The sequence below is a fragment of the Amia ocellicauda genome, chromosome 19 (assembly GCF_036373705.1).
Source record: "Amia ocellicauda isolate fAmiCal2 chromosome 19, fAmiCal2.hap1, whole genome shotgun sequence".
NCBI lineage: Eukaryota > Metazoa > Chordata > Actinopteri > Amiiformes > Amiidae > Amia > Amia ocellicauda.
The window spans coordinates 25,889,039-25,916,503 of record NC_089868.1 but is presented as its reverse complement, the minus strand read 5'-3'; the positions used below and the strand labels follow the sequence as shown (position 1 = coordinate 25,916,503).

Sequence of the window (27,465 nt, the reverse complement as noted above, 5' to 3'; positions counted from 1 at the left end):
CCCGTTTTGTATTACGATTTTGGTCTCTTCATCCTATCAGTGATTAGATGACAGCAGCCTTCTCTGTATCCCAAAAGTTCAAAACAAGAGAACAGGAGAGGCTGTGTTTGGATGTGAGAATTTCTAGTATTGATCAGCAACTATATCGAGCTTATCCAAATCACTTCATTTTGGCCTGTGTTTATCTGCCACTTCCTGGTCATGCCAGGGCATCTACATCATACATGTCCCTGCCTGCACTACAACCCAACCCTGAACCCGTGCCTCCAGCTTTCAGAGGCATAACACGCCTTTCCAAGTCACATTCATAGTAGAAATAACTAGAATCTAGAAATACTCTGTCAGTGGGTGTTCAAAACCAATATACACCCATCTCCTCGCAGCCTGAAGCCCTGCGATAATGTCCAGTCACACAAGTACACATCATTACCAGTGTAATCTCTGAGGAAAACCCACATTACGACCATTTACTTGAGCAGGACTGAGAGCGACTGCACTGGTGAATTATTTGCATTATTTCTGAATGTGTGCCGATTGTAGAGGCGTTGGAGCTGCCGTCCAAGTTTTGCATTTGTTTTCTTTAGTGTTTTTACCACAAAGCCAATTAGCGTTGCTCTTCTGCACTCCGCTCGAGCTTTGAGTTTCCAGTTTCAGACTTGAAATACAAACTGTTCAATACGGTTCGCCTCCCTGCTGATTAAATAACACCTTTAGTCTCGAGGGCAGAGCTGGTCGGGGAGGCTGTGAAGTTCATATTCCACTCTGCGTAGAGTTCACGGGCGCACAGCAGCAACGCAAGCAACGCAAGCAACAGCGGATTTATACACGGCAAAGATATGATGCTGCAGCTGGTTTTAAAACTCTCGTATTGTGAAATGAAATAAAGATATAAATGTACTGAGGGGCCTCCATTACAAACTGCTGCAATTTCCTATAAATGAATGAATCCACTGGTTTTCTTTGAATGGGTTTTATTGGACAGCATCAGTGTGACAAACAGCATTACAATAAAGGATTTGTATGTATTTTTTAAACCCAAAACTAGTGCAAACCACCAAATCACCTCAACCCCAACATAGTGTTTTAAACTTAAACTTTTAATTGAAATAAATACAATAAAATAAAAACTATGAATATTTTTGAAACATGGGGAAAAATCACAGTGCAATCAATTCACAGTTTAACTGTTTGATGCATACATATGATTATTGTGCATTTTGTAAATATCAAATTTCTTTGCACTGCTATTGGCTATGCTCTGTTTTACAGTGTGGCTTCCTTTGCATAGCTCCACCCTGGGCCAATAACTAATCAAAACAGCTTTTCCCTAAAGTGGATTTCCAATTGGCAGGGCAGGACATTCATTAATCCCCATCATTCAAAAGCTATTTAAATGACAAACAACACACCCTCGCTGCACGTCAGAGCTGGAGCTCATAGAAATGCACGCAGAACCAGACAGACATTATACACGTCACCCAGCAAAGCAATGCCAAGCAGCCTGAACAGCGACAGTACTTCTTCGCCTCGGGATCAGGCCAGAATTACACCAAAAAAAAAAAGTAACCCTGTCATAGAGCACGGAGCCCACTGTGATTACAGATCAGAAAGGTCAAAGGCATCCTACAGACGAGCAAGTCAGGTGGCACCGCGCCTGTAGGAGGACGACAGCCTGGCTGAAACTCTCCAGTTCTCGTCCCGCAAGCTTCGTCCATCTTCATAATTACCCCCGGCCACGCCCCCAGTCTGAAGATCTACTCGGTTAATGACGAACCACAACCGGCGATGACTGCTCGATCTCTGCTGCTCTGAGGGACCATGCAGGTGGGGTTCTATGCAACGGTGTGAGATTTAAAGACGCGTGAGAAAAGAAGCTCCGAACCGCAGGCGCTGTCCATTCCCGGCACGTCCGCGCCACCGGGGCAGCAGGCGACGGGGGCAGCATCCGTACCTCCTGGCCAACACTACTGGTGAGAAGACCGAGGAATGGAAACTAACAACACTTTAAACCAACACAGGCCATGGAAGTCAAGGGTGATGTCTAAAGACCAGGTCAAAAAAAGATAGTTTCTGTTCAATTTTCACTTCATTGATCGTGAACTCCAAGAAATTAAACCTGTATGTATGCTCGTAGATTATATATATGTATTTATGTTCTTACACCAAGACAAACTGTTAAATGCCGAGGACCCTTCTGATCAAATGATTATCAGTTCACACAAGGTCATTTACTCGGCCACTGTCATGCAAGACACTGAAGCTTCAGGGATTAACAGATTAGAAAGATCATAATTGTGAACCGGAGAATCACATTTCACATTTAAGCGGGTCCTTGTTGTTTGAATCACACAAGTTTAGCACTACATTGCTTTTGAATGTTACAGAAGGACTCCCTGCACTCTAGTCCCCGGAAGATATCACAACACCGAACTAAGAGAGATACCGGCCCACCCTAAGCCTCCTGTACAAACTCAAACCGACAAGGACGTGTCTTCCGGAAACTACCGCTGTACCATGCGAGGAAGACGCGTTTGATTCACAGAATGAGCTTCAGAGGTAGTTAAAGATGCTTTGAAGCACGAAGACAAGTGGAATATATAGACCGGTGGAAAAAGCACAAAAACCATGCGATCGTTCCGTTTTCATCCTGACGATCAAAACGATGAATACAGAAACAATTCAGACGACCGGTGTAAAAGTTTGCTTAGTTCTTACAAGTATACTTTCACAAGATTACGCAAGTCTCTGTAAAAAATAATACATCAATAAAAAAAAAACAAAAAAAAAAAACACTTCTTTATTGAGCAACTCTGTGGATGTTGTTCAGAGCTCATTCTCCCTGGACTGGTTTTATCACGTGGAGATCCGCTTTTCCCAGTTTTTACTGCCCTAAGACTCGTTTAGCACTAAATTAAAAACAAATAATCATCTTCATTTAATTACATCACGTTCTGCGAAACACAAACCCAGAAAGACCAAAAAGGATGATTATTATTAGAGTATTTATATTCTACCTGCAACAAGATCATCTGAAATTCAAGTCATAACCCTAGATAGAAAGAAATGAAAACACAAGACCAGACCAGGCTTTTAACCCCTTCTGGTCTGCGCTGGTTGCCGGTAACTTCCTGATTGAAAAATGTTGACGCACAAGTCTTCTGTATTTGTATTTTAGCAGTTTGTTGAATACATATCATTAAGCAGTGCTTATTGGATCATAACCTTGAACGCTGCACTGAAAACCCCTGCAAACTGATCGACTCAAAGCAGTCCAAGTGATCGTATGGCTCAGAAAGGCGTGTGAACCGAAAAGGTTTGGAGTCTGACTAAGCACCGAGCGAGAGAGAGCGGTTATTAAGAGCGCCCCATCTCGGTCCGTGCCTGTTCAGACTCCCGGTTCAGCTCGGACCATTAAAGAAAGCGGGACTGTGACGCCGGGATGAACGCGGACCCGTTTGGGGAATCTGAACCGCAATCTTTACCGGTGAGAAAGAGGTGAAAGCAAGAATAAGCGAGATGAGAATAAACAACGTCAAAGGATTTCCAGGCTTTGGTTTAGGTTAGATTTAGTCTCCCTGTGTTTAAAGGTAAGCATTCACATTAGTTTTTACCTCCTAAGGCCAAATACAAGTAAGGCAGGGATGTCAGACTCCAGTCCTGGGGGCCCGAGTGTCTGCTGGGTTTCGTTCCAGCGCAGCTCTTGACTCCTTAATTGGTCTAATTAAACAATTAACTAACTCTCCCCTCTCTCTCCAGACTCTGAAATGATGTGTTCAATATTTTGACTAATCAAAGGGATCGGCTATGACAATAGTATGTGAAAGTTTTAGATGAGGCCACCTGAGTAAATGATGACATTAATTAAGTAACTGGGATCTCCTGTTGGAACAAAAGCCAGCAGACACTGCGTCTCCAAGGACGGAAGTCGGACAGCCCTGCTCTAGAGCGTGCATCTAATTTCTCACACTGTGCTGGTTTTCATTTGTTGCTGGTGTTTTGGAAATTAGATCAAAACAAAAATGACAGGATTATGTCAGAAACTGAAGGTAAAATGCACACTATGTCCAGGCGTGCATTAAAAATGAAACCCTGAAGGACCATCGGATGAGTGGTGTCTTATCGAGACGACGGTGCCCTCTAGAGGACGCCGGTGGCAATGCCGTCGATGCCGATCAAATGGGTGCCGTTATACGGTGGTTCGGACAAAATCGGGAGAAGACGACGGCCAGAGAGAAGACGGGAGCGGAGAGGGAAGTCTAGAGCAACTGCGCTGAGCAAAACAGAGGCACGCGCTGGTTACTGTTCTGTTTTGGTTTATTGTTTTGTTTCTTTATGGTGCAAAACCCCCAGACAGAATTATAATTTAAAACACAATGGTCTTCTATAATTAAGCTTAAAAGTATTTTACAGTCTCTTTTTTCTTAAGCCTCCCCCTCACATGTTTTGTAACTTTACAATAATATGAGCATTAAATATTTAAAAGAAAAAAAAATGATATTATATCCCCTGCAGGAAATGTGTTTTTAAAGCCTGATAAGCAGTTTGCAGAAGATAAATGAGTGGTCATCAATCCCAACAAGGCCCTGAATTCAAAGTGTAAAAAATCGCCACACTGTCCTACCCCCCCCCCCCCCCCCAAACACTACTACACTGAACTACAAAAGAAAAACTACTACAGGCCTCTGACCGTTAAAAAGCGCATGCGGGTCAAGAAACCTTTCGTAAATAAATAATGCTGAACGTTTCAATTTTAGTGTCTTAGAAACGTGACTTCCTTTCCTTTTTTACAGGATTCTGCCCGTAAGGCTTAGTCTCATTGTTCGTAATATATTGATCACAGTTTCTTTTTTCCATAATTGTGAGAAACCGGAAGACGTTTCGCAGTCACACTGCAGAACGCGAGTTTGTTTTGATGTCCAGCATCGTTTAATTGTAAGAAGATCATTGTGCATTTCATCTGAGAGAAGTGAAGCGATCGCTTGGCTCTGTCAATTAAAAAAGACCAGCGCTGAGGACAGACTCCACAAAGGGGATTATTTTAAATAGAGAGAGAGAGAGAGAGAGAGAGAGACTCACACAAACAGAGAAACATGCACAGAGAGTAAGATGATGTCATTAATGACCTAAAGCCTAAATCAGAACTTTGTTAAAAATACTTTTTAAATTTTTGGTAACCTTTAGTAGAAGCCCCCGGGGAAAAACAAGTTCAAGTTCAAAATTGTGACATGACCAGCTTTGGGTCGGGCTTTACCACATTTTACAAATCATGAGTGAGAATCATCTTGAGCTCGGCGCTGAGAAAAGGGTGGCGAACCGGCTGGCCAGGCGTGTCTCCACACACAGCAGACGACACTCCCCTGACTGGCGGCGCGGGGGGGTAAGTGCTGGGATTCAAGTTGTCCTCACTCCCCTCTGTAAGGTCACCCCCACGTCTAAGGCCACTTGTGTGTGAAATGTCCGTGGCGGCGGCCGTGCCTACTTGGAGGGCGTGGCCGGCGCGTTGAGGGTCAGTGTGCGCCTGGCGTTGGTCACCTGACGCTGCTGGGCCAGGAAGGACTGTCCCGGGGGCACGACGCTGCCGCCCCCCCCCCTCCCGGCCAGCCGCCCCTCGATGGCCAGCTTCTGGAAACTCAGGCTCTGTGAGGATACAACACACACGCACATAAAAAACACAGCAGCAAGTTGAGAACAGACTTTAAGATGTTGCTTGCAGCTGCAGTGGCTTAGCTGCAGACTATTTCAGACTGGCCTTGTCCCAGTGTGCCCCTCTCAGAGGCTCAAACGTAGTCTGATCCTCACCATCTGTCCATTGACATGAAAAACGGAGCCAAACCCTCCAAACACCGGGCAACGGACACTTTAAGACTCTTCTATACGTTTTCTATCATGGGATACATTTTTGTCTGTAAACCGACTTAAACAGACAATGTCTCTGCGATAAACTAAACTGACCTCGGATTATTCCACCAGACCTTTCAATTGACTAATTAGTTCAAGTTAATGTGAGCTACGAGGGACAGGCGGAGAGGGAACAGGCAGCTGAGAGCCAGGCCGACAGCTGTAAAACAGGAGAGCAGATGCACGTGAAGCCCCACCTTGTTGTACCAGGCCGTGACGATCAGCTTCTCCTCGTACTCCCTCAGCTTCGCCTGCTCACATTCCCGCTGCGCGAGAAGGGAGAGAGACACCGTTAGCAACTCGGTCCCCGCACGCTCTCCCTGGGGTTCGTGGCCGCGGGACGCAGGCGCCGTGGTCTCCGTACCTCCAGGCCCACGATGCGCTTGTCCTTCTCCGCCAGCTGGTTCTTCAGACACTGGATCTCCACGGTGGCCGGGTTCAGCTTCGGATCCAGGGCCCGGATCACCTGCGCGAGACCAATCCTCCGTCAGCGTGGCAATGCCCCCATCCACCCCCAGTCCCCGCGCTTCCCCTTCAAACTGACTGTACTAGACGAGGTTTTGCTTTAATGTCATAGAGACCTATACACCCCCGAGCCCACCTCTCCCCCACATCATCCACTGTCCTAGAACTGCCTCCTGTTGCCCCGTCCCCCCCTTCTGCCCCAGTCACCCCCATCCCCCTCACATTGCGGGCCTTCTCCAGGTACATCTTGTAGCGCTCCTCCATGGCGCGCATGTCCTCATCCTTCTTCTTCAGCGCCGCATGCAGCTCGTCGATCTCCAGCGCTGCGAGGAGACACGGGCACCAACAATGCATTCATATCGGGCCTGGCACGTGAGGTTCTCTCTGCAGGTTACTTTACAACCGGTAATGGGCTTTACAGGGTTTACAGGGCTACGTTTACTACGTTTACAGCGGCCGTAGGATTGTAAAGATCATCTCTTGCCCAGCCGCACTGCAAGGGATGGTAGGAATACATGCGTTCACCCGTATTCAATACTTTGCCCGGTTGTGGCGCGGCACCGATACTCACAGCTCTGCACCGTCTCCGGCTGCAGGTCTTCGATCATCTCCTTCTTCTTCATCAGCTCATCCTTGGCTGCGCTGAGCTGCACCCTGTGGACAGAGTAATTCTCCGTTTGGCAAAATCTGCAACTTTCTTTTCTTAAGAGTGGCGCTCAGCTCAGACGAGCGAGGGCTCATCGAGAGTCAGCCGGGGAGCCGGTTTAGATGTCGGCGTCCTGCTACTGTCACCGAGAACACCGGGACGAAATGTCACTTTCACTCGAGGCGTGTGCAGGATCTCAAACAGGGGAGGAGGACAGGGGAAGGACATGCAGTTATCCCAAAACAAGTCCTCTCTCGAGTCTGAAAGAAACTCTGCCGCACACACTTTCGCTGTGCAGACTCACAATGGTCCCATTAGTGGGGGATGCCTAAGACACTGTTTTTAAAGACAGCAAAGGCTCCGACACTGGGAATGAGGTAGGAATCGCATACATTTCTTTTCCATTTCGGCTGTGCTGATATGCCGCCAACCGATTGCAACAGAAATACAATGCAAACCTTGCAAAAGATCCAGAAGATTTCAACATCTCTGGAACAAAAGAGATTCTTTGCACTCCAGCGAACTGTCATGAAGAATAAACGGTGCCATCTGGACGATTGTCATCTCCTTTACGACTGTGTTCACAGTCTGACTTCTGAACCGAGACCACAAATTATTCCAGATTTTATTCTTGCGTTGAATATGAACATCGTTTTTGGGGGGATTTTTTATTTTGATGTTTTTAGCCTTTTAAGATGCATTCTAATATATTTGTCAAGAAAATCTCTACACCAAACAGAAGAAACTCCTTTTCACATTCGATCATCATCAGAAAGGCATTAAAAACCATACTCACATATGAGCGTCCAGCTTCCTCTGCAGATGCGACTGAAAACATATAAAAACAACAAATGAGAAATAACACTGTCTTGTATATTCTATAAACCCCTAATCGCACAGGACTGAGGTTTTGTATTCACTGATTTAAACCCTCCTGGCGGAGTGAGAGAAAGAGCTCTGTGAGAGATGAACATTGCGAGGGATCACTGTGCACACAGGAGACGCAACGAGACGCACAGCCTGCGATTCACACGGGACGCGTGTCCGATGTTTGTGTTGGTTTGGTTTTTAATTCACCTACATCTTCAGGTTTGGCTCCCTGTCCCTGCAGGGCTTTCTGGAGATCCTCCACCTGCAGCTGCAGCTCAGCGACGCGCTCTTGCTTGAGCCTGAAAAAAACCACGAGCAGCCCGTCAGCGCCGCAGCCCGCAACCCACGCCAACTCACATACAGGCACGCTCCTGCGCTGACTCACATGCCCACGCCAACTCACGTTCACGCACATACACACAGTCGCATACGCACAGACTGACTCACGCGCACACTTTGGTGAACTAGCGCACACACATGCAACCACCTGCGCCGACTCGCACATGTACACACCCACTCACACATCTACACAGGTGGACTCGCCCACACACACGCTTCCTGGCCCTCTCCCCTCGTCCCCGCGCTCGCCTGTTCTCGGTGTCCAGCTCGCTGTGGTGGCGGTGGGCCTCCTCCAGCTGGCCCTGCAGCTCTGCGATGCGCTCGTTCTCCGAGCCCTCCTGCTGCAGACGCAGCATCCTGTTCTCGTGCTGCAGGCGGATGAACTTCTCCCTGTGGAGGAAGAGGTCAGGGGTCAGAGCCCACAGACGGGCTGAGCTGGGAAGGCATGTACGGGCGCAGAACACGGAGCACAAAGCCCACAGGGCATGAAACGTCCCAGGCTTGACTTGTGGTACTGCACCCATAGGTGCATCACTTCTGGTCCAAGAGACGCACGGAAATGGTTTGAAGTCGACCACAATCAATGTTTTGCACAAACTATATGAACCAATCCCAGATGGACATGACACGCAACACGTTAATTGAAAGCTCTTTGTGTGACACACTGTGCGTTGACTGCTGACATTATGCGTTTACCAAATAAAAACACAACAAAGAGGAGAACAATGCATACGAAAGCCCTGACGAGGAAGACAACGGCAGGCATACCTGTACTCGATGGGGAGGATTTCGGCAGCCAGGTTATCATGGCTGGGACTTCCTGAAGGCAACAGCCCTGGAAGGATATTGGGACGACAGGTAAGTACCTAACGGTTTAAGTCCATAAAACCCCACACGATACGCAATGTTTTCAATTTACTCTCCACATAAACTCTCGATTTATAAAAAGACTTAAAAGAAGCCCACTGTCGGCTCTCTTTAACATTGAGATCTATCAATTGACCTTTCCAGGTCTTTCTCGCCCGGGCCGGGGTTGCTGATCCGACAGCTTACCGGCTTGCAACAGCTGGTTCTGGTGGGCCTGCGTGCATCTCAGCTCCTCGTTGGTCTCCCTCAGGGAGTCCCGCTCGACGATGAGTCTCTGCCAGGGAAGAGAGGACACGTGGTCATGAAGCGCCATCACAATCTCCCGTGCGGCCAGGAGGAAGCAGAGTCACTAAATGAACATCGTACTAAATAAGGGCTTCAGAGGCTGTTCGCTGGGCGAGGGGTCGGTTTGGTAAAAAGCCACAGGGCAGGAATACCTCTTTCTCCTTCTGCAGGGTCTCGTGCCGCTCCTCAAACTTCTTAATCTCGAAGGCCAAGTTGTCGGCTCTCCTGGACTCGTCCGACAGCTTCTTGTGCAGCTCCTGCACCTATCAGGGGCGAACGGGAGGCGTGTTGTGTAAGAGAGGGGAAGAGTGTTCGTGCGAGGCGTCCGTGTACGAGACCCGGGGGTCTCTCCGGGCGTGGGGGCCCTACCTGCCTCTTGTAGGTCTCCAGCTGCGTGCGGGCGGCGTTGGCCTTGCGCAGCTCCTCCTCCAGGCTGACTGTGTTCTGCATGTAGGTCATGTTCTTCTCCTCCAGCGTGCGCATCTGCCGCCGCAGGTCGGTCAGGTCCTCTAGCTTCTTCCGGTAGGTTTCCACCGAGGCCTCCAGCTTCACCACCCGGTCAGAGCAGCTCCTGACCATGGAGACAGAAAGCTGAATAAGTATTATGTGCAGCCTCATACGTCAGTCAGACATTATCTTAACCATTAAAACCCTGTCGGTCTACCCCCCCCCGTGTTTCCATCCTTTACAATCCCTCTCTCTCTCTCTCTCTCTCTCTCTCTCATGCTCCTTTAATTTCTTTCCACTCTCCATTGATTCTCCCTCTCTCTGCATCCAGTTCTCTCTCCCCCACCCCTGCCCCCTCTCCGGCCCCGGGCCGCACCGTAGGATGTCCAGCTCGTCCTTCAGGGCGCGCGACTCCTCGGCCAGGCTGGTGAGCTCGTCGTTGCGGTGCTGCACCTCCACCAGCTGCTTCTCCAGCTCCTCGCAGTGGATGCGGTAGTCGTCCTTCGCTGCCTCCAGCCTGCGGCCACGGCATCAGCAAAAGCAACAGCAAACACATCATTCTATTCAACTCCAGTTTATATAAAAGCCAATATTTTTTCAATTCCCAGACCGGGACCTGGGCTTGAGCCGCCGGGGGGGACGCACCTGAAGTTCTCCTCCTGTAGCTGCTCGAACTGCAGCTGCAGCTGGCAGTACTTCTTCCCTGACGGCGTGTTGGGGTCATCGAAGGAGTCCAGCTGATTAGCGCGGTCGGTCAATACGTCGTTCTCGGCCAGCAGGCTGTTCCTCTCCTCCTGCAGCACGGTCACCTGGGGGGGGGGGGATGGACAGCGGCGCAGCTCAGAGTCAGACACGGCTCCACTGCGGAGACCGGGCCCTCCCACAGAGCGGCTCGTTCACAGCAAGAGTTGGGCGAGAGTGATTCTCTGGTGGTTACATTTCAGTTGAACTTGAATATCCTGTCACACAAGACTTCTGTGTTCTGTGGAGACGGCGTGCGACTTTATATTCGTCAGCACAACTAAAGAGGACCTAATCTCTGATGTAAACTGCACATCATAGTGCGTTTGTCACTGAATGCCTTAACTAAGTCAACTTTAAGTCAGTCAATGCCATAAGCTTTATGATGAACAGAAAACGCAGCTGAGCTTTTGGCAGCAAACAAGACTCGACTGGCTATGAACGTCACACACAAAGCAGCCAAAAGAACATTAAAAACAGCGACACGCTGGCATGGTTAGCGTTGTGTTAATGCGACAGACAGAAAGAGTAAGTGCTGGTTCTAGTGCTGGCTGTAAGGTGCATTAAAAGTATGATACATACTTCCGAGAGATTAATTTCTCTGGCTGTACAGTTCTATATCGTGTTCACAGGAAGATGTACAGGTTCTGGCCGTTCACTACAGGGCGGTGGATTATGTGAAGACTTGCAAACTGATGTTTACGGTCTGACACGGCAGGTAGGCCTCCGAGATCCCACGAGAAACTGGGTGACAGAATCCTACGCCCCATCCTGGAAGGCACCTGGGTGTGGGGGGGCGGTGGCGAGAGGGATCTGAACCAGATTATCTGCTGATCCGCAGCCCTCAGGAGTCACGCAACGGACTGGCGCCGCAAATCCACCGAGGGAGACCGACGCAGGAAGGAGCACACAGGGAGACGACCCTGCGGAGGGACTCGGAGCTCTGGTTCTGGTCTGCAGTCTGCGGTTTGCTGGTTGGGAACCACGTTTGACTAAGCGATGCACTACTGATCTGTCGACAGCGCAGCGACACGGGGCTGAGAAGCTACTAAAAGCAGAGTGAGAGTAAAGGGACAAATGTCTGTGGCTGCGGGTGCGAACACACAACCGACTTGCAGATTTCTTCGGTCTGTGAAAGGTGTAGTACGTGGGTTCCTGACCGATCCCTCCGAGATGGACAACGTGTAATGTGTAGCACAAGTTGCATGCTGGGAAACCTCAGCTCAATAGAGTAAACAGAGAAATGTCTTAAACAGGCATGTATTAAGGATTGTCATCGGGGCTTTTGTTATTTACAGACACACATACACACTCACACGTCTTGCACTAAGACTTGCTCCTGTGGTTTTAGTCAGCGCATGTCCAAACAGTGTTAGATTAATTAGTGTCAGGGCAACGTGGGATTAATAGCTAATTACGTTTAATATCCATGCTGTTGTTGAGGAGCAGGATGGCAGCTTACCTTCACCTCAGTCCTGGAACTGGGATTCAATTGTGACAACTTACAAGAGTATCTGTTGGAAATTAGCCCCAGCAAAATAGTTGTTTTGATTAGAAGACAAACAGAAACCAAAGAACACAGCTACAAATCACAGAGACTGTTCCCTGAGGCATCCGTCACATAGTACAACATCCAGGCACATCACGAGCCAAATACTATCAGAATATTATTGATACGGCACTAGACTCAATTATATCTCTCTGACTTGTTCAGTTCACTTGTTTGCCCAGCACAAAATGTTGTTTCCTTCTCAATTTTCTCCAAATCCATTTTCTGATAGTCATTAGTTAAATCGGCCAACTCACCTGAATGTCGAGCTCCTGGCATCTCTGTGCCAACTCCTCTTTCTCTGCCATGAGCTCCGCCAACTCCTCCACGGCTTTCTTGAGCTGAGAACGACATTATCGTTGCTGAACACGGTACCGAGAGCAGAGAGGTGCACATGAAACCAGCGCCTGCTTTCAGTTCCACTTATAACAATGCTCTGATAGTATTGCTTTAACTGAAACAAACAGACGTTCAGACTGTACAATGCACTAGTTAGATCTGGATACTGTGGACAGTTCTGGGCTCCACACTTCAAGAAAGATATCGCTGCTCTAGAGGCAGTTCAGAGGAGAGCAACCAGACTTATTCCAGGTCTGAAGGGAATGTCCTACTGAGAGACTGAGGACCTGAACCTTTTCACCCTGGAACAGAGGAGACTACGTGGGGACTTGATCCAAGTCTTCAAAATCATGAAAGACATCAACCACATCAAACCAGAGGAGCTTTTCCAGATCAGCAGGGACACACGCACCCGGGACACAAATGGAAATTGGGCTTCAAGGCATTCAAGACAGAAAACAGGAGACACTTCTTCACACAGAGAGGCGTCACAATCTGAACAAACTCCCCAGCGATGTGGCTGAAGAGACAATTTGGGAACATTCAAAAACAGACTGGATAGGATCCTTGATCACTTAGTTATTAATGGACACCAAACGAGCATGATGGGGTGAATGGCCTCCTCTCGATTGGACACTGTCTCATGTTCTAAACACAAATCCAGACACTCGTACAAATAGATTTTTCAGTACCTGCTGCTCAAGGTCCCCGAGCGGCTCAGCTCCGAAACTGGCCATGGTTTCTTTGCTCATCAGCTGCAATATAAAGTGTGGTAAGTGAGGAAGAGGCGTGGCTTGGTGCCGCGGACATTTCAAACTCACGACAAACAACATCATACTGTAGAAACTCAGTCACCTCCTGGATAGCGGTCATCACAACGTGCTGTACGGACTCCTCCAGAGTCATGATGATCTGAATGTACTCTGCAATTAAAAAACACAACATCTGGTCTAATCACAGGTGTTTTACAGACAATCAACATCAATACAATCAACAGTAACAACAACACAAAACATGAAAACAGTCCTGCACACTGAATTAAGCCCAACACACTTCACACACGTCATTTCCCATCCTTATCCAGTCACCTTGTTTCCGGTCGCACTTCACGGCACATCCCAGGATCAGCTGCAGCAGCCGGCCCAGCTCCACTGGGTCCGAGTGCTCGGCCACCCGGTTCAGGTCCGGCAGAGGGAAGTCCGCGATCTGCTGGCCCAGCACCTGGCACGGGGCGGAGCACAGACACTCACTGCATTGTGGCGATGGCCGAGAGGAAGCCACCGGATGTCCGAGCGCCGACCTGCAGCCACTGTGCTGCGGCCGAAGCTCAGTCTGTTGGTTTGTGCCCGTGTGTGTGTCGGGGTTCAGTGCATGGACGGCGGCAGCGATGCGTACCTCGTTGTAGTAGTCCACTATCATCTGGAGGATCTTCTTTAGGTTGTTCATCTGTGTGGAGACAAAAAAAAAAAAAAAAAAAAAGATTACTCTGGGTTCTTTTACTGTCGAAATCAGTCAGAAAATGACTGGTTGTACGAGCTCAAGCGGGCAGACAGGTGAAATGGTACCTTCAGTCTCCAGTTGTCACCAACATCTTCCTTGATGCGGCCCAGCCAGCTCTCGCTGAACCAGGCGGGGTCTCTGAAACACACAATCATTGTCAGACGGTAGGAAAACTGTCCCTAATGCATGGTCTCGGGTCCATAAAGCAGCGAGGCTCGGGGCCCCGCACTCATCGGACCCATTATCTATCTTTTACAGATTTGCAGTGTGAAAAAGAGACATTTTTTGAAAAGGCCTGTTTATTCATATTGGTAGAAAAGCTTTTTTGGAAAGGAAAGCTTTAAAGCAGGAGGATGTCTCTTTGGTGTTTATTTATTTTGGACACCTCCACTGTACCCTAACTCCAGATGCACACATTCTTGTCGGTTCAGCAGCACAAACTCACATCTGATGAAGGGCCTGCGACATGGGCACCCCGGAGGTGAGGTCCTGCACCGTCTGGCACGGGGAGGCCGTGTTGAAGGTCTGTAACTGAGAAGACCCACATTGCACAGTTTATATGGCAGCAAACACGGGGAGGTGCTGCTTTCCGTGTGAACGACACAAAACAAAGGATTAGCCCTCGAGAGAAGAAACCAAACACCCCAGCAACGCGCCTACAGTGGACGCCCCAGAGCAGGAAGATACCAGCCACTCGCCATTATCCTCCGATGCATTAAAAATGTCATCAGTCAAAGTGTCCAGCCCTGTACGGAGAGTAGATGGGGCGGTAAAGGAAAAGTAGTTCTGTATGGAAAACAGAAATCGCATTGCTGAAATTGCGGAGCAGGTAGGCTTCATTGAGCAGCAACAATATAAATGCTTTATGGCAGGGGAGAGGTGGGGCGAGGGCTTCCTGGAAGAGCTCTCATTTGTCTTATACACACACAGCAAAACACCTCTGTCCACAGGTACGAGTGGGACAAAAACACACAAACAAACCAGAAACAGTGAAGAGTAGTGAAAGGAATATCACCTGTTCATGAGAATATCTAGTGGACACCATTATGGGAACATTTACAACACAGTGTATTGATTTTATACAGAACTTGAAGGCAAAACTACTTTTCCATACACCTTGTTTGTATTATATTGTACTGTATTACATTTTAAGTGCTGAAATAATGTGAATCTGCCTTTCCCATCTAGTCATTATCTGTCAAGGATTTCATTCGATTGCATTAAAAAAACTAAAGTTAACAAACTGTTTCACAATGTTTGAATACTAAACATAACACAAAACACATTTGGATACTAGCCACATAAAGAAAATACAGAAAAAGGGATTGTAGGAGACAGCCAGAAAGTGTCCTACTTGTGAATATCAATACTAACTTTACATTAATAAACAAAACAATAGAATTAACTCAAAAATGTAACTTTGCATAGTTTGATTCAGTCTATGAATAACAAACTGTTGTGGGGGACATCCATTTACACCGTTTCATTACTCTAATGCCTCCCGGTCATTTAAAGCCAAGGTTGACTGCCGTCCTGTCCAATTAAGTACACCAAATACAATCATGAACATTTTTATATGGGAAATAATTCCAAGCCACCCACAATGTTTCTCACACCACTGCATGCCAATCACGACGTATAATATACTGTGATTTACTGGGGCAGCAATGCAGCCCACTGGCCAAAGCAATTGCGCATTGAATGCTTTTCGCACTTTTGCTTGATGCTAGACGTATCCAATAAAATAAACAGCTAATGGCTGGCAGTGAACTGAATTCATGCATTGGCTGGTTCGGGGTTTTGCATCAGTGCTGCAGCCATGTCCAGGATGCCTGTGTGCGCTCCAGGCCGGCGGACAGACGCGGCTGCTGGGGGCTCATCTGCGGACGGATCAACTGCACCAGGCCGCACCGAGAGGAGGAGGAGGAGGAAGGGGATCAACGCGACCACCTAAACGAACTGCTTTGACAGCTATACCACCACAGTATTATTATTATGATTGTCATTAGGGCAGACATGTCTATATCGGGCTCAAGGACCGCAGCTCCCTCTCCGGTCAGGTGTCTGCGCTCCCTGGCGGCGTCCGGTTACCTGAGCCAGGTGAGCGCGGTGTCATACCGTCCGCCCCCCGCCATTTCCAACCACGCACTTACCCAGACGACGAGACTCTCGCAGAGCACCGTCTTCTTGGCCTCCATGTCTGCCTGTGTGTGTCCGACCCCGGCTCTCCGTCCCCGCCGCCGCCTCTGACCTCACCTGCGCCGTCTCTTCCGCCCGGACGCGGCGTACGTGCTGCGCGCTTTACGTGAATGCCGGCGGGACGCAGCGTGCGTAGTGCGCCCTGAGGCGGGGTGGGGGAGCGGCAGGACAAGGAGCCAATTAGCGACGAGTACAAGAGCAACGAGCAGGACTAGGAGCCAATTAGCGACGAGTACAAGAGCATCGAGCAGGACTAGGAGCCAATTAGCGACGAGTACAAGAGCAACAAGCAGGACTAGGAGCCAATTAGCGACGAGTACAAGAGCAACGAGCAGGACTAGGAGCCAATTAGCGACGAGTACAAGAGCAACGAGCAGGACAAGGAGCCAATTAGCGACGAGCACAGGCGCAGTGAAGGCAGGGGTTGTGCGGCGGCAGGAGTCCAATCAATGTCCAGATTCGTGTTGATTGACAGTGCTGTGTCCACCTGAAAGCCAATCAGGTCCCTCTGATGGAGGTTATAGTCTGTATGGTTGTGTTGGTGTTGCGCAGATGTCCGCAGCTCAACCAATGGGATCTCTGGGATTCTGCAGAGCTGCGCAGATTTTCCGTTTTGTCTTTTTCTCACAGACCAAGGCAACTGAACATTAAGTAGTTTTTTAGCAGTTTTTTCAACTTATGTTAATTTTCTTTGTATTTCCTATTACTGTTAGCTTGGGGTTGAGGAGGCTGACTTTTCAGTCTTTATTTGTATGCAACTAGACTAGTCTAATTGTCAAATTATAAACTATTGTTAAACTAGTGATTGGTTTAGACTAGTCTAATATAATTTTATGCAACCGGACCCTGATCTCAACCACAAGGAACAGCTATTGTTATCGCTCCACTTTTGGTTTTAGTTAATACACAGGAGGACAAGAATGTATTGATTTGTATTGATTTCTTTATTAGCAGAATTTCAGCCTTGTATATTACATGAGCATTTATGTTTTACAGGTCAATGCATCTCAGACAATTAACCCATGTATTAAGTATTGTGGTCATGCTTTGCCTTTTCTGCCTCATGAAGATCACACCTGTTCATTTTAATCAGATACCTCTGCATAGTTGTTTAACGCTACTCCTACACCATGCTACACAATGCTCCTAAGAGCAGAGTGTGGTGTTGCAGGTCTAATAAGAAGAAATACAACCAGCTGAGATGTTATATAATATAATGCAGTGTTGTGAGGACTGGAGTCAGCACAAAGATGCCTTTCTCAGGCGGTTAGAGCAGCGATTGAGCACTGAGGCATAGCTGACGCTGAAGTGTCTCTAGACTAATGCAGGGAATAAAGTGGTTTCTCTGCCTCGGTAAGGTAAACACTATTTAAGTGCAAAGTCCCCTCTTTGCCAGACACCATTTCATATGCAGGTGTTTTCTAGACATTTGCTTCGTCTCACTGTGCTTTGCTTTCATATCGTATTGAGCAATAGCTGATGCATAAAACAGGAGGTTCAGTCACATGGATAATTCCAAGAACAAATGTAAAACTGTGAGAAGCTGCTCATTAGTACCAGTGATTATTCAGGTCTCAGTCTCCTGTTCACGTAATCATGTGGGAGGGAAATATCGATGTAAGGATCTGAACAGAGGTATGTGTTTTGAGTCACCTAGCCTGGTAATCATCAGATCAAAGACAGAACTGTGGCCTAAAACCTAGACCTATGTGTTGGAAGTTAAGAAATGGTTTTACATCACAGATAAAGACAAAGCCTTGTGTTAATACAAAATATCAAACCCAGTGTAAATCTATTTGTAAAGATGTGCCCAAATAGGTACGAGTAGAAGCCCCACAAAATTTAAAAACTGTATCTGGAAAGAAACCATTAAATAATAATTAAGCGTATTATCGAAGGAGATCGGTAGTCCTGCTTTAATTGAGAAAATGCTGCAAGTTTAATGACCTGCCTCTTTCATGTGTACACAACCTTGACCGAATGGCCTTGGATTCGCGTCTGTTGTAAATGTGGGGCAGAAGGCTGCAACAATGCCCTGGTGTTGACTTTAATCAAATGCAATCCTTTAGCCTCAGTTTACTGTAACAGAAATAGAAAGAGACAGAGTTCATTCCCCCTTTTTCAAGGACTATTACCTGCTTCCCCTCCACATTCCCTGGCACGATTCAAGGCTGTTCAAAAGATGCAGGCTAAATTTGGACACTGTGACATCTAACCCCTAACGTGCCTTGAATAAATACACACTTTGACAATGACAGAGGATGAGGGCAGATGTAGTTGGTTAGAAAGAAGGGTTTTTATAATTATATTTCTTAGCAGATGCTCCTTTCAATTGTTACAATCGATTGTGTTGCAAATGTAACCACACTCCTCTTGGTGGTATCACACTGTACTGTACAGAAAGGAGATATCTGAAGGAAGGAGAAATCCTCTGAAATCAGCATCCAATTCCTCCCCGTGAAAACTCAGCGCTGAGACACCTAATGGCTGTGTTTTTGTTTTGTTCATATTGCTCGGGCTGCTTGAACCCGTGTGAGAAACACAGAGCTCAGACATGTTGCATGTTCACTAAGCCTCGCTCCTCAGTGTTAGCCATCAGTACAATTAAGACACACATACAATAACCTGGGACACACACAGAGTGCGAGGGGTCAATCTGGAAACCTGCCATGTCGAGGTTTATCACCAGGTCAGAGACAATCAGAGGGAATGCTTTAATGTTCCCAAAGAAAGGAAGAGAGGAGATTTAAAACAGCAGAAAACCAAAGCTCCCAGTGGACTAAAACATCTGGATTTACCAAAGTGCCCCATCTGAAGCTTTAATCTGCACATTTCCTAAGGGTTATGAAAGACACAGAACATTTCCTTGATTTTCCAAGGCAGACGGGAATGAACACACAGCTCTGGGGCCGGGCAGCGTGTTGAGCAAGCGTCCTGTCAATGATTCCCGAGGCCCATTGATTTCCTGAGCGCAACCTACTTCAGTCGATTGGCAGGTTTTCCCAACCCGCTGAGCTGGCCTTGTCTGAGTCACATGACCAAAATACAGCCTCCGAGGCCACGAGGTGTGACAGTTCGAGTTGGCAGTGTGTCCCAGGCGCCGGTCATTCGTTAACCAATATGATCTTTTTTTAATGTATCTACCAATTGCTTTCATTAGTTTACTTCCAAATGAAGGAAGCAAAGGCACAGGGTTGGCTGTGAGGTGTTGCTGTGTGGCGCAAATCAGGAAGCTCTGAGGAATGGGGATCTGGCTGATGATTAACAGGCTGTCAGATGTATTGTCCACGGTGATGCCATCACTCCACATTTCCTGGTCAACTCTTCTCAGAAGCAGCTGCCGTCTCGACACCTCCGACTCGACGCACAGCCATGCACGCCAGCTGCTCACGGTCAAGCCCAAGGTAGGACATGTTACACACAAACTCAACAGCCTATCTTTGCCATCCGCGTTGTTTGCCAGTGGCCGAAGACTTTGTTGGCGATGCTCGATTTATTCCTGTGCCCACTTGTTTAGATGTAGAGATGACTATTGGAATATTGCTTTGTTGTTCTTTATATGTCATTATTTTACCTGCCCAAATCCAGGTTTCAGAGATATGAAAGGGAAGTATGTAAATAAGTTAACGCACAATTGTCCTCAGAAGTGACAAGTATTTTTGAACGTTTGTCCTCAAAAGATATAGTTTTGTTTTGTTAGCCAGCTGGTTGTTTGCTATAGTATTCTATATAAGTTTTGATAGAATGTATATAATTAAATACGCTGCTTTCAGCTGCTGGTTTAAAGAAAATAATTGTGACAAGTACAACAAATGAAATAATGTATGTAGTTTAAAGTACATATAGGCTACAGTATAACTGCTCAAAATTCAAATCTAAAACACAGCAAGGTGTGAGAAAAAGCTTCTTAAACTGGTCCACCGACAAACTAACATAAATTGGACACATTCCACGGAATTGCTTATCTGAGAAGGAAGTTGTGGGTTGGACAATTCAGCGTGAAATTCAAATATCTTAACAGCACCATAACGAGGAAAACAAGATTTCAAAAAAGTCAAAACAACATCAATAACAGAAAACATCCCAATACTGGAATCCAGAGTCTTACACTCATGCAGAAAAGTTGTGCATAACTTTATTTCTAGTTACACACCATTTTCAATTTCAAACATTTTCAATTTCAGTCACACTTTTTGTATGAAGTTAATGGTTGGAGGATACGGCACGGTCAGCTGTGCTCTACTGGACAGAGAGTGGACTGAGATACTGGGATATCTTAGTAAACAAAATACCACCCCAGGGCATGGAGTAAATACAAACTATATCTACACAGCTTTATACAAGTTCCTTTTAGTTTAAACTTGTTAAAAATCATCCATTGAAACACCTTTGTTGTTGGCCATCGCCTGCACTAGTCAGTGTCAGAGACGGTGCTGTAGGTTTTGTCTGCGATTGTGTGCAGTGAACTATATCCTCTTCTTATCTTGTGTTTGTCAATAAATCAGAAACAAATGACTTGAACGTCACTGTGCTAAAGGGTTCAGGGTTATTAATCCCTTGAGTCATTTATTATTATTATTATTATTGTTTTTATTCTCCAAGGTCGGAGAGCAGCGGGGTTCAAAGTCACACCTGCCACGGGACGGGCCCACGGAGAGAGAGACACGGCTTTCCACACGCGAGCCACAAGGTGAGACTCCCCCGTCTCTCCCTCTCACAGGGAGGGTGTCGCGTTGCTGCTGTGAGAGGCGTACGTGACTAACTCCCAGTGTGACCTGATGGCACTATCCCCGCTCCGTGACTAATAAACCTGTGCCATTAATAAATGAGACGGTGTCGGGATTGGATGGGCTTGGGGCCAGACTAAACCAAACCCCGACCCTCCTCCTAGAAAACTAAATGCAGTTTTGTTTTTTCCCTGCCATTTCTTTCCTTTTCAGAAAGATAGAACTGCTTCCAAGTAGTTCTGTCGTTTTCTATAGGGTGGATCAACATCTTAATTTTATCCAGGTCTTGGTCTTGTTCTCCCTCTCTCTAATTAGTGGTAATTTAACAGTACTATTATGGCTCATGTTAAAAAATAATGTCCCTGAAAGAACAGTTTCTACCCCTCTTAGTGGGAGGCTGTTAAGTTGACGTTTCCTGTGACTATAACTCCTATAGTGCGTGTACACCGTTATAAATGGGCTGCAGTCAAACTCAGAGGAGCACGTGAAGTGGATTCACTGTGTTTCAGCCACAGGCATCACCAGTGTCCAGGGGTATACACAGCCTCTGTACTGGGTTATGGGTTTTGCTTTGCTGGGGGGACGGGTCACATTTTCACAGCAGCCCTGACTGGTTTCCCTGCTCCTCCCCAGGACAGACAGAGCCGCCCCAGTGCCCACAGAGACTGGCACTGCCCGGTGTGTCTGCAGAGCGCCACCTTCCCCGTGGAGACCGACTGCAGGCACCTCTTCTGTGGTACGTCTCCGCAGCTGCCAATTTTGTTGTTGTTATCATTATTAATATTTATTACCTATATATATTACTTGTTATTTTATGACAAGCGACTTACAGTTACCCCTTCCGCTGTTTTACTGGATCAAACTAGGTAAAGTTCTCTGCTCAGGGACTTAACAGCAGCATCCTTACAAGTGAGAAGCGGTGAGAAGGAGGTGAATCCATCGGTTATCTGTCCAAGATTAGGAGATCTACAGGCAAACTAAAGGAGCTGAGAGATTTGATTGGATAGAAACTGTGTCAGAATTGAAAGAGCGTCGCGTCCTACAGCAGCACTGTGTGATCAGAGAGCACAACACGGGTTATAATGTCCACGTATAAGAAAATAAATAACGTTGTAACACAAGAAACCAGGCTCTCTGGTCAAACATCCCTGTCCTCTCTCTCTCTCTCACACACACACACCTCCTCTACTATACCTCCGTACCCCCCACGTGTGCCCGTTGCCTTTGGCTCACGTGACGGGTGAATAATTAACAGACTCCCTGACCTACTTCCAGGCGTCCAAGGGGAAACGAGCCATCACTCTCTCCCTCTGACAGCGACCCCTTTTAGAGCAATGAAAGCGAGTGCCCACTAAGTTGATTTACCGCGCCGGCTGACGTCAGTGGCAGTCAGCACTGGAATACTAAGCGCGGGCGGAGGGAAGAGGCGCAGTGGGGCTGGGCTCGGTGTCTGTCTGGCTGTGGGGCCACTGGGTCGCCCGCCTTTCACCCATCCCGATCTCCTTTGGTTATCTGGAGATGGTGTGGGCTGAACAGAAGCCATTTCAGGACTCTCTCACCAGGTCCAGAGCAGGTTATGATTTGAAGATTTATTGTGGCTCTTATAAGACTGGATTTTGAAGGAGCTGTTGAAATAAGTGCACTAGAAATAGACTCCTACATCACCTACGATTAGATTTATACTATCAACGTACCTGTCCATCTCACAGTAATGTTTAAACTGCAGTGAGCTCACATCTTAACGAGTCCTTCAGTCCTCTCCCGGTGAACCGTGGCCATTTGCCGGTCCTCTCCAGGGGTTTAGATGGCAATGGGAGGTCAGTCACTTTCTGTCACGCGGATGTAGTGCCCGTTCATTTCAAGTGCAGCGTCTCTGATCTTGTTCTGCCCGTCTGCCCCTCAGCTCCCTGTCTGATCGCCTACTGGAGACACGGCTCCTGGCTCGGCGCGATCAGCTGCCCTCTCTGCAGGCAAAAGGTAAGAGCCACCGAGATCAGCCCCAACACAGAAAACAGCTTAAATCACTTACTGATCTCTTCATGATGCATGCAGGGTTTGTACGTAATGAATGTTTGATCAAATGAGTTACTACAGGAGCAGTTAAACCCCTCTGAACAAAGCGAGGCTCACCGCTCCCCCCCGCCTGTCTCTCTAGGTCAGCGTGCTGCATCACCTGTTCACTGAGTCCATCGCTGACCGGCAGGAGCGCCAGGTGCTGCTGGACATCCACGACTACAACAAGCGCTTCTCTGGAGCTCCGCGCCCGGTAACTATTGCCCGCTCTCATACGCCAGCTCTGCACCTGGGGCAGAGACCGAGTATCACTTCAACCTGTGCTCCGGGAGAAAAGTCAGACCATGTGAGGAAACCTGGGTCTATGGTTGTGGTATCTGTGCCCTCTTATAACCACTGAGCAGCCCAGCAATCTGTGATACAGAGCCTGTTTTTTCCTGGGGAGTTGGTCACACTAGGGTTGGTCTTCACTGGACCTTCAGATCCTCTCCAGTTGGGCACCACCAGCGACTGGGTGCCAGGGTTGGCAGGGAGGTCACAGGTCTTGATTTGTTCTAGGCTGAGCTTGGCCGTCTGACTGACCTGTGTCTCTGTGTCCTCCTGACAGGTGGCAGACTATCTGTACGACATGCCCACGTTCCTGCACCTGGCGCTCCGTGGTCTCTGCACCATGGGCGGCCTGGTGTGGGTGTTCTTCCTGCGGGTGGCGGTGTGCTGCTTCGGCGCCGTCATGTCACTTGCCTCCCCGCTGGACTCCATCCCCGAGCCCTTCTGCGGTGTGCTGGGGGCCCTGGACGACCTGGTGGTGGTCTTCCTGCTGCTCATCTGCGTTGTCAACATCAACCAGCAGATTGGCCCGGATAGCGGCACCCTCCCGCCCGGTGCCACACAGCAGGGTGTGCTCTCCGACGCCCTGTAACGCAGGGACAATGCGGGGGACAATGTCTGGACCTGTGTGGGGCACTGGGGGAGGGATGGCCTGGGAGGGATGTCCACCTCCAGACATGGATGTCCATGTCTCAAGACAGGAACTCAGAAAGGAAGAAAAAGAGAACAGTTGGGCAGTTGACGTATAAAAACTCAAGAACGGTGCCATGAGAAGAAAGACCCATTTATTTTCCCGCATCTTGCTGGGTTGGTAGTGTCTGGACCCAAGAACGTCATAAAACTGCTTTGTTGAAGGAAAAAAACTGTGAACATCCCACGGTTAGGTACTTTCCGATTGTTCTTTCTCCCAATCGTCTCCAGGACTGTAGGAGAGACATGGAATGGATGGGGGGATTGAAGAGATGTCATTTCCAGTGCTGCCCGTCCGCACCGGCAGTGGTCCCGTCACTTGGTCATGCAGGTGTGTCACCCCACTACATGACACGGCAGGCTCGTGAAATGCTTACCACTTTAAAAGACCCTAAACTCGACAGACGTGTATGTTTCAGTTGAGCCTCCAGTTTCATGTCGAGGCAGCAACGCAGCATCCTCAAGAACAATCGAAGGTGAACATAATAGCAACAACAATGACAATAGTAATACAGAAGTGCAATATTTAAAAAAAAAAAAAAAAAAAATATATATATATATATATATATATATATATATATATGTATAATTCATTGTAAACAGGTGTTGTTACTATTATTATTATAGTGCACTAAAACTTATTATAGTGCACTAAAAACTATTCTATCTGTGTGAACTGTTCCCTTTGATTATTCTTAAAACACCAGATTAATCAACCAGGTTTATTGTTTTAATTCAGTACAATAATCAAACCCACACTGAAGAAATGGGACCAATAGGAATCGCTGAAGAGATCTTACAGACGATTCTCAGATCTGTCATCACATCAACTCCCAAACCTGCAACCACAAGACACTCTCACTCCCAGGTCAGATGTGTTCGCCTCTGTCCTGAATGTATCAAAAGGGGGTTCATGACTGTCCCCTCCGTGAGCCTTCAACAGCACAATGTTAATTTTGTGTAAATAAACTTCAACCTTTTATTTATTATTTCCAGACCTTTTACAGTTGGTTGTATATCTTCCATAACGCTGTTAATTTGTGCTGCGATTATAAAACAGTAGTGATATAGGGTTCATCTCCTAACGCCAGACTGGAGCTGTAGGACTAGTGTGGACTCCACTTCCCAGTGTCTTCTCTCACCATTCGATTCCTCCTCCATCGAAGGGGCAATGCTGGCAGAACGAGGTCCCTCAGGTATCTAGGTGAGTCGGGGCCACACAGCTTTCAACGGGCACTCTCAAATCAGCATCTTCTAAAGACGTGGAACTATTTCTCTCTGATCAGCTGAGCAGGTGGTGTGAAGTATTTTAGTAATATAGAGGTGATCTGCAGTCCCATCCCACTTCACTATCAAAGACAGACAAAAATCACTCCCCCCCCCCCCAGCCTGGAGCCTAGCCGCGTCATTCCTCATGTACTCCAGTGCGGTAGTGGTTGTGTAACCGGAGCGGGCCGGGGGCTCAAAGCGGGCATCGCTGTGTGGACTGCAGCCGCTCCCACTGCCCCCCCGCCCTGCTCAGTCACGCATGAGAGCCCTGTACTCCCGCTGGTGGTCAACAAGACGCAGAAACACCTTGTACTTCTTGTCGTAGAAACTGTGACACAAACAGAGAGGGGGAGAAGACGGAAAACATGTTTATCTCGCCCTGTTTGGGGTCAAATCCGTTAATGCACCTTAATGCGCTCTTCACTGTTTGAAAGAAACGCCGGCTCGTCGGCCGTCTGGAATTGTTTTCCATTCAGACGTCTATCTGGACTGTCAGAAACTCCGCCAGCAGGTGGCACTGTTTGCTACAAAGAGAGTTGCTGGGTTTCAAGTTAAACTTAAAGATCAGGCATTTTGTTCTCTGAAAACTGTTGATAAATGAACATGTCTGTGATTTTTTATTTGCATCCTTGTTTATAAGTGTGAAGGACGGAGAGAAAGAGAGGGACAAGGGAGAGAGAGACGGAAAGAGAGCAGGAGTGGATGGACAGCAGGGCGTGGCTCCTCACCTCTGATACTCTGTATTCGGTTGAACAATTTTTCCCACTTTGGCCATTTTCCCCATTGCTTCCTAGAAGAAGAAAAACAAATGGAAGTGAACGGTCAGACTTCATGTTTTGACAATCAATCAAAATAATTAACATAAAAAAAATGTCAAACAAACACAAAACAATAACGGTGTGTGCTGGAAAAACAACAAACAGCAACCAGCACAGGAACACCTGAAAGAGTTTTATCTGGAGAAGAGCAAAATTGATCAACACATACTAGACTTGTGCGGGTGGCTTATAAAACACAACGCCAACAAAAAGTCTGTCTCTCCTCCACTCAGCCACTCCTCCGGTGAGAGCCGCAGTGGGACGGAGGGCAGTCTGGTGCAGATGAAAGGGAAAGCTCCAGTGCCACACGCAACGCAACACAACACACACACACATCACCCAGTGAGCCTCCCCTCATCGTGAGAAGTCACAATCCTCACACAGGAAGAGACGACTTCTCAAACTTCCATAATCTCTTATCTGACGATGACAATGATTGCTGCGACTGCCTGCCCCGACACAGAGGGCGAAGTCTGACACACGTCTGTCTGTCATTCACACGCGGACGGGCCGATGCTGATGAAACGCAGAAGCACATTTCCTGCGAATTTCTCAGACGCCGTTTAAGTATAAAGTCCAACAAGACAAGGAGCAGGCAAATATATGTAATGAGTTTTGAAATCATGAATAACAATAATGATAATAAAACCCAAAACTGGAAAGTCATTTAGGTTTATACACTTGGTTAGTAACTATATTTACGGACCTTAATAAATAAATATCAAACTAAAAACGTGTGTATGTATCCTATTACTTAAATCTGGCTTTTTGGAAACATAACTAGTTTAAAGCCTTTACTTTAGTACTTTTTTGTTGAGCATTTCCTATTTGCTTGTTCGGCAGGGACACTCAGTCTGGGAGGATTGCGGTCCTTGGGGCTCGGGAAAGACACTCTTCTCTTTCTCTCTCATATCTACAAAGAGCAAGGGGCAAGCTGTCCCATGTCCGAGGAAGACACCTCTAGCGTGTGTCAGGAATGTCTTTTGAGACGCCTCTCTCTCCCGCCACGGTGAAGTGAGGAAGACTCGCACAGCCTGTAATCAGAGCCGTATCCTTGAACCGCGGGAGACGGGATGCAGGCCTGCGCTGGGCAAAGTCAACAACAAGCTCTCCGATAGGACAGCTGCCAGAACACAGTCCTGACCTGCGGAGAGCCTGGGAGGAATGGCGCGTACCCCCGCCGGCAGCAGGTCACAGTCACCGCGCTCCTCAGTCCTCTCCCTCACTTCCACTCCTCTTTTTAACATCCTATGTCATAAGAACTGGTTTTAAAAGCTTTTCGTGCATTTTGTATTTCGTGTCTTATTACAGCGGCCATGTTCCCGACCCGGAGAAGAAAAACAGGGCTTCACGAAGCCACGGGAGTCACTACTAGATCCCCAGGGGTCCCAAGTTCAATGGTTGACAACGAAGAACCAGTTGTTCAGACGGCAGTAGATAAAGCAACAGAGCTGTAAATAAACCCAGAGACCAGTC

General features: G+C 47.5%; 3 protein-coding genes across 5 annotated transcripts in view; 1 reads left to right on the top strand and 2 right to left on the bottom strand.

Moving 5' to 3' along the window:
* Nucleotides 1-4,853: 4,853 nt before the first annotated feature.
* On the bottom strand, nt 4,854-16,248 carry hook1 (hook microtubule-tethering protein 1). The gene is made up of 22 exons (XM_066692366.1): nt 16,100-16,248; nt 14,392-14,477; nt 14,012-14,084; nt 13,842-13,892; nt 13,535-13,667; nt 13,302-13,369; nt 13,139-13,201; nt 12,365-12,448; nt 10,463-10,626; nt 10,194-10,334; nt 9,740-9,941; nt 9,523-9,633; nt 9,272-9,359; nt 8,987-9,053; nt 8,468-8,608; nt 8,091-8,178; nt 7,806-7,837; nt 6,935-7,017; nt 6,586-6,686; nt 6,263-6,364; nt 6,096-6,164; nt 4,854-5,637 (listed from the first exon to the last, which is right to left on the bottom strand). The coding sequence occupies exons 1-22, from the start codon at nt 16,142-16,144 to the stop codon at nt 5,476-5,478; spliced, it is 2,154 nt and encodes a 717-aa protein (XP_066548463.1). The 5' UTR covers nt 16,145-16,248; the 3' UTR covers nt 4,854-5,475.
* A 2,934-nt stretch (nt 16,249-19,182) lies between these two features.
* LOC136714301 (E3 ubiquitin-protein ligase RNF170) lies at nt 19,183-24,891 on the top strand. Its single transcript, XM_066691701.1, has 6 exons — nt 19,183-19,549; nt 20,748-20,835; nt 21,506-21,608; nt 22,776-22,849; nt 23,028-23,138; nt 23,493-24,891. The coding sequence occupies exons 1-6, from the start codon at nt 19,518-19,520 to the stop codon at nt 23,802-23,804; spliced, it is 720 nt and encodes a 239-aa protein (XP_066547798.1). The 5' UTR covers nt 19,183-19,517; the 3' UTR covers nt 23,805-24,891.
* Nucleotides 24,611-27,465, bottom strand: part of fggy (FGGY carbohydrate kinase domain containing) — a 56,524-nt gene continuing 53,669 nt past the window's right edge. For all 3 annotated transcript variants that reach the window (XM_066691698.1, XM_066691700.1, XM_066691699.1), the window contains 2 exons: nt 25,900-25,961; nt 24,611-25,499 (listed from right to left, as the gene is read on the bottom strand). In XM_066691698.1, coding sequence (XP_066547795.1) covers nt 25,421-25,499; nt 25,900-25,961 — 141 coding nt within the window. In that variant the 3' untranslated portion in view covers nt 24,611-25,420. The remainder of the gene's footprint in view (nt 25,500-25,899; nt 25,962-27,465) is intronic.

What these genes read in the sequence shown, in the direction of transcription:
- LOC136714301 (XM_066691701.1), top strand. Translation starts at nt 19,518, where the DNA reads ATGCACGCCAGCTGCTCACGGTCAAGCCCAAG. An exon ending in TTCCACACGCGAGCCACAAG is followed by an intron (nt 20,836 to 21,505) that starts GTGAGACTCCCC and finishes GCTCCTCCCCAG; the next exon opens with GACAGACAGAGCCGCCCCAG. An exon ending in CTGCAGGCACCTCTTCTGTG is followed by an intron (nt 21,609 to 22,775) that starts GTACGTCTCCGC and finishes TCTGCCCCTCAG; the next exon opens with CTCCCTGTCTGATCGCCTAC.
- hook1 (XM_066692366.1), bottom strand. Translation starts at nt 16,144, where the DNA reads ATGGAGGCCAAGAAGACGGTGCTCTGCGAGAGTCTCGTCGTCTGG. An exon ending in TCGCAGGCCCTTCATCAGAT is followed by an intron (nt 14,085 to 14,391) that starts GTGAGTTTGTGC and finishes TGTGTGTTTCAG; the next exon opens with AGACCCCGCCTGGTTCAGCG. An exon ending in TGGAGACCTACAAGAGGCAG is followed by an intron (nt 9,634 to 9,739) that starts GTAGGGCCCCCA and finishes CGCCCCTGATAG; the next exon opens with GTGCAGGAGCTGCACAAGAA.